This window comes from Pipra filicauda, unplaced genomic scaffold, assembly GCF_003945595.2.
Source record: "Pipra filicauda isolate LSUMZ 115617 unplaced genomic scaffold, ASM394559v2 scaffold62_size3274119_pilon, whole genome shotgun sequence".
NCBI lineage: Eukaryota > Metazoa > Chordata > Aves > Passeriformes > Pipridae > Pipra > Pipra filicauda.
In genome coordinates, this window is record NW_024104787.1 from 1265401 (window position 1) to 1279257 (window position 13857).

At 44.2% G+C, this 13857-nt stretch overlaps 1 protein-coding gene across 1 annotated transcript; it reads right to left on the reverse strand.

Annotated features, from left to right (window-relative positions):
- Positions 1–503: 503 nt before the first annotated feature.
- On the reverse strand, positions 504–6371 carry TMEM158 (transmembrane protein 158). Its single transcript, XM_039388287.1, has one exon. The coding sequence runs from the start codon at positions 6252–6254 to the stop codon at positions 5313–5315; it is 942 nt and encodes a 313-aa protein (XP_039244221.1). The 5' UTR covers positions 6255–6371; the 3' UTR covers positions 504–5312.
- Positions 6372–13857: the final 7486 nt, after the last annotated feature.

A 13857-nucleotide genomic window follows, 5' to 3' on the forward strand; every position in this document is an offset into this window, starting at 1 on the left:
CATCTAACAAGTGTCACCTTACAAGGAACAAAATACAATTTAACTTCACACTCTTAGGGAATTCATTTTCTCAGGACAGCACTGATCTCTAATTTATATCTTCTTAATCTTATGTTTTCTATGAAAGCTAAGAGCAAGTCAAACACACAGAAACACACAGTATTTCATAGGATATTTGCACCTTTCAGTTTTCCTCGATTTTGCTCTGAGATTGCTAACCTGCCAAGACAATAAGAAACCTAAAATAAGAGAAGTTTTTAGATCCTGGCTTTCCCAACATGCAGATCCAGAGACTGTGGTTGACATATAAATGCTCAAACTGCTACACTCAGTTAGAACCCAAACTTTATAAAAAGTTGGAAGATGTTTGGATTGTGAGACTGAAGCCTGGTCACAAACCTAATTAAACACCATCCACATGTTTCCAATAAACATCTTGAATATCCCAAATTTTATACCAGACTGCTTTCTCCCTTGGTAGAATAGAACAGAAACAAAACAAATGGGCTGAGCTGCTTTATTATTAATAATATTATTATAATTTACAATTGTTTTGGACAACTTATTTTACCAGAAATATTGTGAAGATGGGACAAGAAATATAGTACCTTATATGTCACAAGCTGTTATCAATTTCAAATCACACAAGGGAATTTTTTTTCCACACAAAATCACAACGTGAAACACTCAAGTGCACTTCTGATCTTCATTGAAACGTTCTACTTCTGAGGAGAAAAATGGAAACTGATTTTTTTGTTTAAAAATATGCTTTTAAAACTCAGTTACTGATTAAAAAGATTTTTTATGCTTTGAAATCTGAATACATATGGGACTTGAGATTTACACATTTTCATGGAATCATTACAAATGTTTTTTACAAAGTCAAGGCAACTCCCTGAAATATATTGGAAAAAAAATTACATTTATTCAGTAAAATTCCTTGAAAAATAACTGACATTTTCACACTAGCTTCAGAAAGAAGCTAATTTCCAAACAGGCAAGGCCCTACACTGAACTGAGAAATCCTGGTTTTGGATTTATTAACCATGTTTATAAAAGCCAGAGAGGAACATGAACGTCATACCTACTCATACATCTAGATATATATCCTTGAAATAAATTCTTTGATCTCCAGTCATACAAAACTTCAATTAACTGTTTGATTTCACTTGGCTTTTGTTCAGCCTCTGGGATCACGTAATGTCAGCCCTGGAGATACTTTTATTCAGCAAGCGGATGTCACAATGAATAATACTTATTCAGTCAACTACAGCTTTTAATTAGTTTTTTTTAGGGTCTGGTTCAGCAGCCCTTACTCATATTGAGTAATATTCACTGCACAAATAGTTCTGCTGTTGCAGTCGCGTTAATCATCGAAAGCACTGGTGAACTAAGCCCTGAATAAGTAAGAACTATTACATTTAACCAAGTACGGTAATTTTGTCCCATTTATCCACATACCTCCTGACATACAAAAAATGATCAATTACTGGTAACCTATTGAACAACAGTGTGCTTACATAATATATAACTATTATTATACTGTACTACATTTTTATATTTTTATTATTGGACTCGGTGTGGCACCAAGTAACAGCAAAACTGTGTCCATGCTAAAACTACATATGACTCTGTATACTTCTGCTTCTAACACACCTATGAAACTTAACTAAGAAAATAGGTGAGGGAGAGAGATTAAATTCTGAGTTCTGAATATACAGAAAAAATTCTAACACTAGCAGACAAGCCTAATACCTTCTAACACTGAATCTGTGTCTGGAGAGAGTTCCTGGTTCCTGGAATGAAAAAAATAATCTGTAATATAGTTGAATTACATAAAAAGAAAACCAAGAAACTACCTCTGTTTCTAGGTATCCCTTGCTTTCCACAAACACTTGTACATAAATAAAGTCAGGATAACTTACCAGGAAACAAGATCCAACAAATAGGGAAAGAAAACCAGTATTATTTGCTCAGTATTATTTGTTTCTCACCATCCTTTTTGTCCTTTTTATTTTGACTCTCTACTCTACACAGTGAGTCCTCATGTACAGATAGATATATACATATATATGCCCTCCCTGAGTACATAAAGGATTATATATGGTGACTCATCTGCTCTCGTGCTGGCCCTGCTACCAGCAGGTCTTAAAAATAAATCCAGATGAATAAAAATGTCTTAGAATCAACTCCAGCAAAGAGACAATAAAGCTCCACTGCCAGTGAAAAAGAAAACAAATAGACATTTCAGTGTCTAAAGTTGGACCCTAAAACTAGCTGGTGTGCAGATGTATTGTTTCACATTGCCCTGGGCTTGCCTCTTCTGGATTGGATTCAGATGAAATTCCAATGGATGTGGGCAAAAGTTACTCAAAATTATAGGTTACTTAGAGTCATAGAAGCCGCCACAGCTATAGGAGCAGAGTTATTGATGTTAGATGTAACAGAGACTGAAGAAAGCTCACGATCTGCATTGTGCATTTCCACTCTATTCTTTACAGGAGAAGCCCTGCTGCCATCTCATTGAAACCCAAGGGTTCAGGGAGTTAGATCCAGGCTAAAGCCTCCACATCAGGTAATCTCTGTGCCCTCTGCTGTGCCTTAAACTCCTCTTTAAGGCACAGAAACACAGACTGGCCTCTCTCTGTGATAGGAACATGCTTACCCCCATGGTTACTGTGATCTACGGAAACACATTCCCTAACACACAAGTGCTCTTTGCACATTGTGTCTGAGATCAGTAATCCCTGAAAATGTTCCAGTTTTTTATATTCTGAACAAGATTTGCCTTTGGAGTTTGCTTTTTTTTAATGCCATCCCTGTGTTTCAAACATTTCATGTTTTATCAAATTTTTAATAGTAGCTCCACTTACAAGTGTATTTATAGAATAACTACGAGTAAATCCCTCTTTTCTATCACATTTTATAAGTGAAGCAGTAAAATATTCAGAGTGTGTCGCTACCTATTCATGAAGTTTATATTCAAGCTGATATTGATAGAAGTTAGAAAAACAAAAGCCATTTTGTACCAGTTGCGGTGTATCACCTTGTAGGTGTCTGCAAGAACTGCAAATAATAAACCTTTAATAGCTGAAGCTGCCTATTTCTGACATTATGTTGATGCAATTCAGGGAAAAAAAAAAAGGAAAAAAATCCAACAACCAATAGCAGGTCACTGGTGAAACAAGGATAAGCAAAAAAAAAAGAGAGATTCCAACCTTGAGTTTGAGCACAGGCTGCCTGCATGACAGTGAGGACTATATATTTCGAACTACAAAGCCAGAAAAACTTCTAATTAAAATTTTTAACTCTCTGCCTAAAAGCATCTCATTCAAAAGAAGAAATTATTTCCTAGCATGGCAACTCTTCTAAGGTCTATTCCATATGTAAAACATTTCTCTTTCAGGAGGCTGTTAGCATTATCATCATGTTTTCTTGCTAGCCTTGCTTTTCAGTATGAAGAGGCTTCTCTGTCACACAGGGCATGATAGGCAAAAAATTGCTCTCTAGCATGTGAAATGTCTGTGTGCAAGAGTTTGCACAAGGTGGAAATTACACTGTTTTTCACATCAAGGAAAAAAAAGAGGGGTTCTGTAAACTAAGCTTATAGGGGAAGGTGCCCGTTGAATCAAGATGTCAAGTGAACACTTCTCACAGTGACTGCAATATTTACTCAAACAACGACCCCATCAAGATCAATAGGAGAAACAGTGGGTATAGAGGCAGCCCTGGGACATAGAGCATTTTGAAATCTTGATTAATTTCTGCTGCTTGTCAATTTTGTTCTCTCTGTAGTTTTTTCCAGATAGCATAAACATAGAGCATGCATTTAATTTATTTTGTTCTCAATTAAAAAGTATAGGAATCCTAAGAATTTAATCCTTCCAGACTTTTCATCCAGTCATTTCCACCAAACCCTTGGGAAGAAAACATTACAAATACACTGAATTAGGCCCAAGTGAATTCGTTGTGTTCCTAACAAATTAAATTCATTGATGCTGGCAAAGGAATGAGAATTCCTGTTGCAAATATTTGTCACTTAGCTCATATTTTGGTTTTAGAAACTTCAGCTGGACTTATCATGAAACAACTTCTTATAAGGCTAAACAGTTGGAAGTATACAACAAATGATATTTTAGGCTACACAACTGTCTGCTCAAACAAGAGAGAAGAAATATTTCTTCTTTGCATGCTTGCACAGCAGCAGCTAGAATCTAGTCCTGGACTGGCACCTTCTGCCTTTTCACCCCAAAGACTTTCTGTGAGCAACCCTGCAGGCTGGCAAATGAAAAAGAGGTACAGTATTACCATGTCTCCAACAAATACGCTGCATCCAAGCTGCTTTTGAGGAAAGAACTTTGTGCAAGTCAGAGACGTGCCCCCACACTGCTTTTAGCGCACCTTAAAGAGTGGGCCTCATCTTCCCAGGACTGAAGCCACTTAACCTCAAACTGAGGAGAAAGCTGTAGTCTGTGGAGCGGTGCAGATCAAAATGCCTTGGAGAATCTCTGGCACAACTCCCCACCCCACTCCACCCAACCCTGGTGTAGGCATACAGACCCACATCTACTGTACGGACAGGGGAAACACCATGCAGAAAGGGTTTGGGGTTCCCCTTTTCCCACCAACAACCCTGATAACACCATCTCATGGGGAGCTTTGTGGCAGGTTTGCAGACAGGAAGGCCAGCCAAAACCTCCATTCCACCCTGGCGGAAACAGACCAACAAAAGGCTACAGTGGCTCCAGAAAGAAAATCTCTGTATTAAAAGCCAAATAACGCAGAGCTACAATAATAAATACACACTATCTCAACCGGTAAATACAGTGTAAAAGATTCATTAAAGTTCAGCTTCAGCAATAACAATATATATATCGCTTCAGTTCTCTGTCCTGCCAAGAGAGATGTCCCTTTCTGTCCACAAAGGAAAAACCCACTCAAACTGTATCCTATATGAAAACGCTACTGCGATGACAATAAATATGGCCAAATAGGAGGTTCTCTGAGTTCCTCCTTTGATTTTTTTGGGTGGACTTTTCCTTTCCTTTTTTTTTCTTTTCTTTTCTTTTTTTTTTTTTTTTTTTTTTTTTTACCAAAAGGTTCGTTTAAAACGGGTATTAAAGATATAAAACGCGCACACAGGTCCCCTCGGGGCCGCTCCCCTCGGAGCCGGGCAGGGCCGGCCGGGCGCTAAGGCGGCCCCGCGACCCGCTGCGCACCTGTGGCACGCTTTAAACAACAAAAACACGACAGAGTCCGTCCCGCGTCCCTCCACAGCACACGACGAAGAGAAGGGGGGTCACCGGGATAGGCTATTTGGCGGCGGTGGCGGTGGTGGTGCCGGCGGTGGTGCCGCGGCGCTGCTCCATCCCGTTGGGCAGGAATCCGGCGATGATGGGCACGGGCCAGATGAGGGCGGCCACGCTCCACACGATGATGACCAGAGTCATAAAACACGCCACCAAGGTGGACTCGATGGGCTTGCGGTTCATCCGCCAGCCCGGCTCGCCCTTTAGCTCCTCCAGGCTGAAATCCAGGCAGCAGAAATTCAGCGGCTCCCCTTGCAGCCAGTACTGGCCAGGCTCCGCCGCCGGCGGGTAGGACAGCGAGGAGGAGGAGGAGGCAGCGGCGGCAGCGGGCTGGGGCGCGGTGCCCCTCAGGCGGCCGACCCGCCTGCCCCGCACCCAGCTACAGCCCACGCAGAGGCGCAAGTCCTGCTGAGCGCCGCCGGCCGCCAGCCCCAGGTGCTCGATGAGCAGCGGCGGCCCCACGCGGTGAAAGGCGGCGGAGAAGAAGGCCCGCCCGTGGCTGTTGGTGGAGAAGAGCAAGAGGTCGCACTGGATGCCCAGCGGGCGGCTCCAGCGCACCAGCAGCGAGCTCAGCATCTGCCGCTGCACGCTGATGTTGCAGTGCGGGTCCTCGGCGGGCTGCGGCTGCCCCTGCGGCTGGGGCCGCTGCTGCTGTTCCTGCTGCTCCCGCTGCTGCTGCTGCCCGGGGGAGGTGGGAGTGGAAGAGAAAGGCTCTCGGCTAGGGGCAGCTGGCGTGCCCGGGCTGTCGGTGCTCCCTTCCTCCTTGCTCGCTGCGCCGTCGAGGTCCATCTCGAGGCTGGCCAAGGAGCGGGAGGAGGAGTTGGCAGGGGGCAAGAAGAGCTCCTGCTCCTGCTCCTCCTGACCGCTGGCAGCCGCCGAGGGGCTCCAGCCCTGGCAGGGCGGCAGGCAGGCGGCCAGCAGTGCCGGGAAGAGCAGCGGCAGCATGGCATTAACTTAGAGTCGGAGAGGAGGGAGAGGAGGAGGAGGAACGAGAGGCTGCATGGCGCTGCCGGCTGCCATCTGGGAAGGGAGGCACAGTGCTCTCGCCGAGAAAGCGAGAGAAAGGAAAGGAGGGTGGGGGCAGGCGAGGGGGTGGGAGCGGGGCTGGGGCTGCCGCGGCGACGAGCCGAGTGAGCCGGGAGCCTCGGTGACGGCAGCGGCTCCCCCCTTCCCCGCCTCCTCCGCCCCCGGCCCGGCCCGGCAGCGCTCCGGCGGGAGGAGCCGTGAGCCCGGCCGGCCCCGCTGCCGCACCCGCGGGTGCCGGCCCGGGGCAGCTGCGCTCCCTGGGCAGGCAGTGCTCCGTCCCCCGGGGCGCTGCCGGGCAGCGGCCGCTCCTCTGCCCTCGGGCGGAGACTCGCCTCCCCTCAGGCGGGGACCCATCTCACGCGGCGACCCACCTCACCCGCCGCCACCGCGCCCGTCCTCCCTCACCCGTCTCCGGGGACAGAGCCTCTCAGCTCCGCCGCCGCCTCGCCCGCGGGGCTGCCGTGTCCGCCCTCCCTCCTCGGTGGGCAGGGGCGAAGGGAAGGGGCTGGCTGCGGGCAGCGCCCTCGGGCCGGGGCGGGGGGCGCGGATGGGGGAAGAGCATCCAGGAAGCGACCGCACACGCCTTCACTTCGGCTTCATAGGAAGGGAACGGGACGGGGGAGGCGCGGAGGAAGGGAGTTTAAACTCGGTGACTGGGACCTTCCAGCGGTGCTCTCCAAGTCCAGGCTCGGCACCAAACCTGGACGTCGGGCGTCCAAATCTGGCCTTGGGCACCAGACATCCCACCCGTCCGACGGGCGCTGTCGGTCCTTGTAGCAAAGATTTAAGCGAGGAAGCTTACAAGTAGCACAAAGCTCCCAAGCGCGGTAGCCGTGAGACTTGGCAGCGTTTTTTTGAAACGCTACTTTATAAGCATGATACTTTGTAATCAGGCTAGATACTCCAGTTTGTTTAGTGACCCTATGCTGGTTATAGAGTTATTCATTACACGGTTTGAGGCTTGTGTTACTACACTTGGAGACTCGGGGTGGGACAGAACTAATGAAAGAAATGATGAACGTTTCTTACTCTTTACCTTGAGCAGTGGGTGGGATAGAGTTACATTTTCCTGGCAGGCATTCAGAACTCGGATTCTCTTCTTTACCTCTGCAGCCCGTTTTCGACAAATACAGTTGCAAAAGGGAGGTGCTAATCTTTCCCAAGTATATATGAGATAATTTATGTAAACAATAGAACTAAAGCGCATATGGCACTCCTTTGAGATTGGCATTGGTCCCATGTCAGACATGTTACCACGTCAAAGTGACACATGGACACATTTTCATTTGGAGAAATGAGTTACTGTAATACCACTCTCAAGTGTTTCAGGTGAGTGAGGATAGTGAATGAAGGTACAGAGTAAATTTTAGATTTTATATAATTCAACGTGAATGAAGGTAGTGAATCAGTTTTCTTTCAAAACCTGTGCCTAAACATATATTGACAAAATCCAGAGTTGTTTGCCTTCTATTCAAAAGATATCTGAGCACCAAAATGTGTTTGGTCTTCATCCCAAATTAGTCCAAAGGGTATTGGCTACCCATAGTTTGGCTAGGTTTTTAGCTTTGCTTACTACAGAGAAACATGCCTGATGAAATGTTCGAAGCAAGCTGTTTGCTTCCAATTCTGGGCTCGTGCTCAAATGCTGCAATACAGTTAATACATTTTTCAGTGCTATTTCAATGTCTCTTATTTAAGAGTTCTCTGATATTTTTTATTGCCTGTTGAATGTGTCTCTACATGCATCTCCTGATGTCGTTTGTCATATCCACGCTCCCACACATTTGTGCAACTGTTGTATGTCTATAGACCCCAGACCAGATTAAGAGAGGGCTAGTGTGTAGCAAATAATGCCAAAACTGTGTGGCCACCCATGTGTACAAATTATAATGCACTGGGATTTTTGGCACAAAGGACTGGAAATGAAACTAAGACTCGTAAATAAGATTTAGCTCCTGAACACTGTTGCAGTGTGTGGGTGGCAAATGTTCTCAGGCAGAGCTTCAGTTCTTTTGGTCTCCACTCCCTGCACCCAGCTGAATGCAGTCAAGGGTATTTGCGAAGAAATTGGAGGGGAGAAGGGTTGAGCTAAATTTCTTTTTCTGAAAGGAAAGACAACCCACCACAGGGAGGTTAAATGCATTTAGCATCATTTAGACCTCCATAGCAAAGAACTAAAAGATAGCAATTTATTTCAGATTGGAGATGCATGGGTGCCTCATATCTATTCCTCTTCATCCAGGAATAATTGAGTAAGTGGGTGGAAGACGCAGAAAGTATGTTAGATCATTGGTTGATAGGCACTGTCCAGCAGGGCCCTTTAGAGATACTTTATTTCTAGGTCTACGAGATATAATTAATCTCTACATGGATTCAGTCATTCAAAGAGATTGCAACACACTTGAAAACTCTTCGTAAGCAGTATTAACATATATAGCTCTATTCTGTGGTTTTCAGCCATAAATCTCAAAGAACAAAGTAGTTTTATGGCTAGTGAGACTGAAGCCTAAAGAAATTGGGGGCCTGCCAAAGGTGACCTACATGTCACGGGCAGATCAGGGTGTAGATTTTGCAGGTTTGATTCTATAGCTATAACTAGAACTATAAAATGCACCATAGGTCACAGGAGCATTTGACAGTATGGTAGAGGAGGTGTGAAGTGGGCTATAATGATAAAATTTTAGAAGGGAATAATGAGGTAACAAGACAGTAGGAGTTTCATGAGACAAACTGCAGAGCTGTTGAGAGGGTAAAGACTAATGTTAAAAGACAAACAGAATATTTGGAGTTGTTTTAGTGACATTTTTATTAAAGTATTGCTTGTTAAATACTTCGAGTATGATAAAATCAAGATTAAGTATTTCTGCCTAAGTGCCGTTAAAATTTCTTCTCATGAGGGTGCTGTTTTAGAGCCTGAAATCTCATTGCAGCTGGTGGAAACTGACTCTAAGCAGGTACAGATTCCAGAAAGAAATCTGTAAGTGCATTCAAATCAGAAGCTTGTGATCATCAGGCAGCATTTCTCAGCAAACTCGTGTTGATCTGCACCGAGGAAAGGGAATAACTGTGGAACTTTTTCTTGACAGAGGATGTGCTTTTGAGGTTGTCATTTCTGAGAGGACTTACATGTGGGAGAGAAGACGGCAAAGCAGCAGAGTACAGACAGAGTTGGATACCCAGCCATAACATCACAGAGCTATTTTTCTGTGGAAAGACACCTACTGTCAATTACAGGAAAAAAGATGTTGGGAGCAAGTAAGTATAGTGATGCGTTACCAATCTCTGTAAAAGTGCCAGGTAAGTAAGGAGAATTTCACAGTCAACAGCTGAAGAGGGTCAGGAGAAAGGAGTTGGTACTTGAGTCCTCTCAGAAAAGAGCAGTTTCAGTTCTGTGAAAGGAGTAGGATCAAATCATCCTGAGATTGTTCTGAGAAGTATACTTGTTCCCAGCTGAGGAAAAATATTTCTGTGATACAGTTTAGAAGGCTTGGCTAATGGTTTCACAAGTGATGTGAGGGGAGAGTCTCAGAGTAATGTGAGGAAGTGAACTGATCATATAATGTCTGGGGATTGTGTCCTTTGAAGAGTCATAGATAATCACTGGTTTGCTGGTTGAGGAAGGAGCTAAGGGATGTTTCATACTGCCCACCAACGTGTAGCTTTGATTGTAAGCACAGAGATCAAAACTTTTACTCCTCCTTCTTGCATGGTATTCTTGTGGATTTGTTAGAAATTTTTTGCAATGAAACAGTTAAAGGCCACTGAAACTTCTCAAACAGATAACAGAAGCTGGTCGGACTAAGCAGCTTGCTACTGCTGCATCGTGTCAGAACGATTTATCTGCAGAGAACAGAGATCATGCACTGCACACAAGCCAGGGTTTTGTACCACTCTTTACATGAGTATCAGAAGCCCAGACGAAGGGAACAGCCGGTTGGCAAGCAGGCTGAGAACAAGGGAGTAATCCTTCCAGAGAAGTCAACACACCTCTCTCAGCAAAGACACTAAGCTCGTAGTCTGACAGGCATTTCTATCAGCAGCAGATACTGACTCTGTACCACCCTCTCAGTTATACAAACAGATGTCCCTGGAGCCATAAAATGCCCCACGTCCAAGAGCTGGGGCAGATGACTTCAATTTTAAAGTAACTTTGATAATCATGCCCTTTTTAATTAAAAAACTGTAAACATTTTCAGCCCAACCTTAACCACAATCTTTAACCCCTTATCCAGATCACCACACACTGCTGCAAAAAGCTGGCTGTACCTTTGTAGCTGAGGGAGTGAGGCGTCAGGGAAGGTGAGAGATTTGAACAGTGGTGGCCATGCTAGGGCTGCTTAGCCACTGCATGTCAAGATGGGCTTTGGTGGGGCTTCCACGGTCTGCAAGCCACACAGATGACGGAAGTGTGGACCAAGGAAAAGCAACTGCCATCAGGAATCCTAAAAGGAGTACTGAAGGAGAGTCATCCATGGCAGTTACTACCAAATGTAATCTGTCTGTAAATACGGCTGCTAGAAATCGGAAAAACATTGTTCAGAGCACCAGGTGGTATCAGTAAGATAGAGGGCCTGCTGGATGAGGGCTCTGGAAGCTTTGAGGGGTATTCATCTTTGGAATTCCATTAGACTGTGTGTTGTACTAGCACAGACTAAAAAGACTGCTTCAATTCTAAAGATAAGTGTGAAATATATGCAGAGAATGCTAAAGGGAATGTATTAATAGACTTTCAGAACTTTTTTTGTAGAATACTTTATATAGGTTGAGGCTTTTAGACAAACATCAAAAGTAAACAACAGGAAAAGAAGATTCTATGAGAATGGGTGTAAGAGAGAAGTAGTCCAAAGAACTAACTTTGAACCTCCATAGCTGAAGATGATCTCCAGGTAATTGCAAAACATAAAAAACCTCATATAATATGGGTTGGATAGATCTAGCTGGCCTACAAAGAGTGTTAAATGCAGTACTTTCATGTATTCCATTTATGCAATGGATAGGATTTGATCTGAAGCAGAGTTCTAGAAGACTAGCTTCATGTTCTTGCCGAGGTTCCCACCTGCAGGTTGATTAAAACCCTCACTCGTGAGACTTCCTCCTAACTGAACTTCTAAAGCTTAGGCAAGATTCAGCCCTGGACTATATTTATTTTTGTCTTGTAACTACCACATTTGCTTATTTTATATTTTATTGGCCAGGAACCTGACTATAGTTATAAACATTTTGCCTCATATTTATTTCACCGGCAAACCTAGCCAGTATTGGAGCTTGGCTCAAGCTGGCAAATTCAGGATCTGATATATTGATAAAGATAATAAATCCAAATTAAATGGTCTCTGCAGGTAGAAGTGAGAGACTGGCAATCTGAGTCATTACAAAGACACCTCAGATAGGGCTAAGGGGCAATGCCAGAGCTTTGTTCCTACCAGAGTATAGATATTGCAGGACTCAGGCTTACATTCTACCAGTTGCTAAAGGCCATTGTACGGTGGGTTTGACCAGGTGTCAAATTTTATGTGTTCTTGAAGCACAGATATTCTGAACATCTGAATGAGCCCTGGGGTTCTGGGCAAGCCCTGACACGTCACAGCCATTCTGGAAGGAAAAGAGATGCAGTAAAGCAGTAGTTGTTTAATGCAAACGCTGTGGAGGTAGCAGGAATGTGGCAGAAAGAATCATGTCCTGCAGAATATACCACCTAAGGAGTCTTTCCGCTGTGCCTTTTGCAATCGGACATGTCTATCTCGTATTGGCCTCATTAGCCACCAGCGCACTTGTAACAAATGTGGATAGAGCCTTCCTAAATCTTTGTTCGTGAAGCCTAACCATGATGATGATGAGCAAGAATGTGAAAACATTTGGTGTGATTACATATCAAATTGTTCTGAAAAATATTTGTACATAAAATAGCATTCCTTAATGACTATTTTATGAGTTTGTCTTTGCAAAATATAAACATTCACTGCAACAATACATTGAAAAATAGCTTCCTGGAAAGCACGTAATTCTGCAAGTACTTTGTTTCTCAGCTTGTTCTGAACATGGCCCTAGGGCTTGTCTTTACTGCTATTTATCTTTGTATAGAAAAAAAATAGACAGGTGAAGAAGTCTAGTATTAGCCTGCACTAAGCAGACATGGGTTTGGCACTTGCATGTGCTTCCAGTGTGGCCTCAGTCTCTCTGTGGCTTAAAATGCAGCTATGAAATATGGCACCCTGCTTCCCTGGGAAGTTGCAAGACACTTAGACTGTGAAGCAATCCTGTTCCACAGGAGAGGAAGACAAACTAGTTCACAGGTCATTTAAGAGTTGTTCTGCCATACAGAAGACACATAAACACAAGACATTGTCGATGACAGTCTATATCTTAAGGAACTTTTTCAAAAAACATGTGCAGGGGAATCTGACTTCACAGGATCCTGTGTGCAGCTCCTTAGCCAACCTGCAGCCCTGCCCATCCTCCTCTACCTTTCTGTTACTAGCTGGTGCTTCAGTGCTATGACACATGACAGAGACATTGCAAGGGAGTCTACAGCAGGGACTTAACTGTTTCACTGCAGGCTTTCGTCCCCAGTCATAAAGGGAATTGTAGGATAAAGAAGGAAAAGGGGAGGCTGCAATCAACAAAGTGAGGGTGGGTGGAAGGATAACAAATACCAGAACTGGCATGAGACACAGTTAAAATGTGAGTGGCTATGAAACTGAGAACAAGGAGTTTGCATTTGGAGCAGTGGAAGAGGAGAAATTACAAGAGAATGTGGAAAAAGAGTGATATGCCCAAATGAATGAAGAGTTCTATGTGTTGTAGCCAGAGAAGAGATTACAATATAAGAGATGCACAGGCCTTGGCAAGGACTTTTGGCAAAACAAGCTGAGATGAATTGTGATACTTTGGAGCTGCTGCATGAGACAAATCAGAGACATTTAAAGCACAGCAGCATCAACATCATCAGTAAAATTAACAGTCAAAACTAAACTGTTCCCTGCCTCCAGACTGTACATCAACACCTTAGATTGGGGCTCCCAGAGCTGCTGTAAGATGTTGGTGTGCAGAAGCAGACTTGAATTCTCAAGCAGCATACAGGTACCACTTGTGGTGGTCTGCAAACTGGTTATAGGCATGCCCTGGTTATTTGCCTTGTCTGCTGCCCCTTCTCTGGTGAGACACTTTTGCTGTGTATCAAACAGGAAAAGAGATTAATCTGCCTCCGTGAGTCAGCAGAACAGCATTAACTCTTTTTGGAAGTGTCAATGCCAGCGAGTGGGGCTGAGTCATCCAAGCAGATACAGCTAGCCTGATCCCCACCCATTCCTTCAGCTGGGCAGCAGTCCTGAGAATGTGGTTACATTTCCCATTCCACTTGTCGGTTCAGCATCATTATTATGTGCAAAACAGCAGACAGCCTCAACTGTCAGGTTCAAAAAACTGTCAGCTGTTTCTGGGTTAGATAGGAACCAGATTTAAAAGGAAACAAAGTGTTATTCACTTCCAGGGAACTTGCTAGTTCAGGCTACTTATTTTCCCA

What these genes read in the sequence shown, in the direction of transcription:
- TMEM158 (XM_039388287.1), bottom strand. Translation starts at nt 6,254, where the DNA reads ATGCTGCCGCTGCTCTTCCCGGCACTGCTGGCCGCCTGCCTGCCGCCC.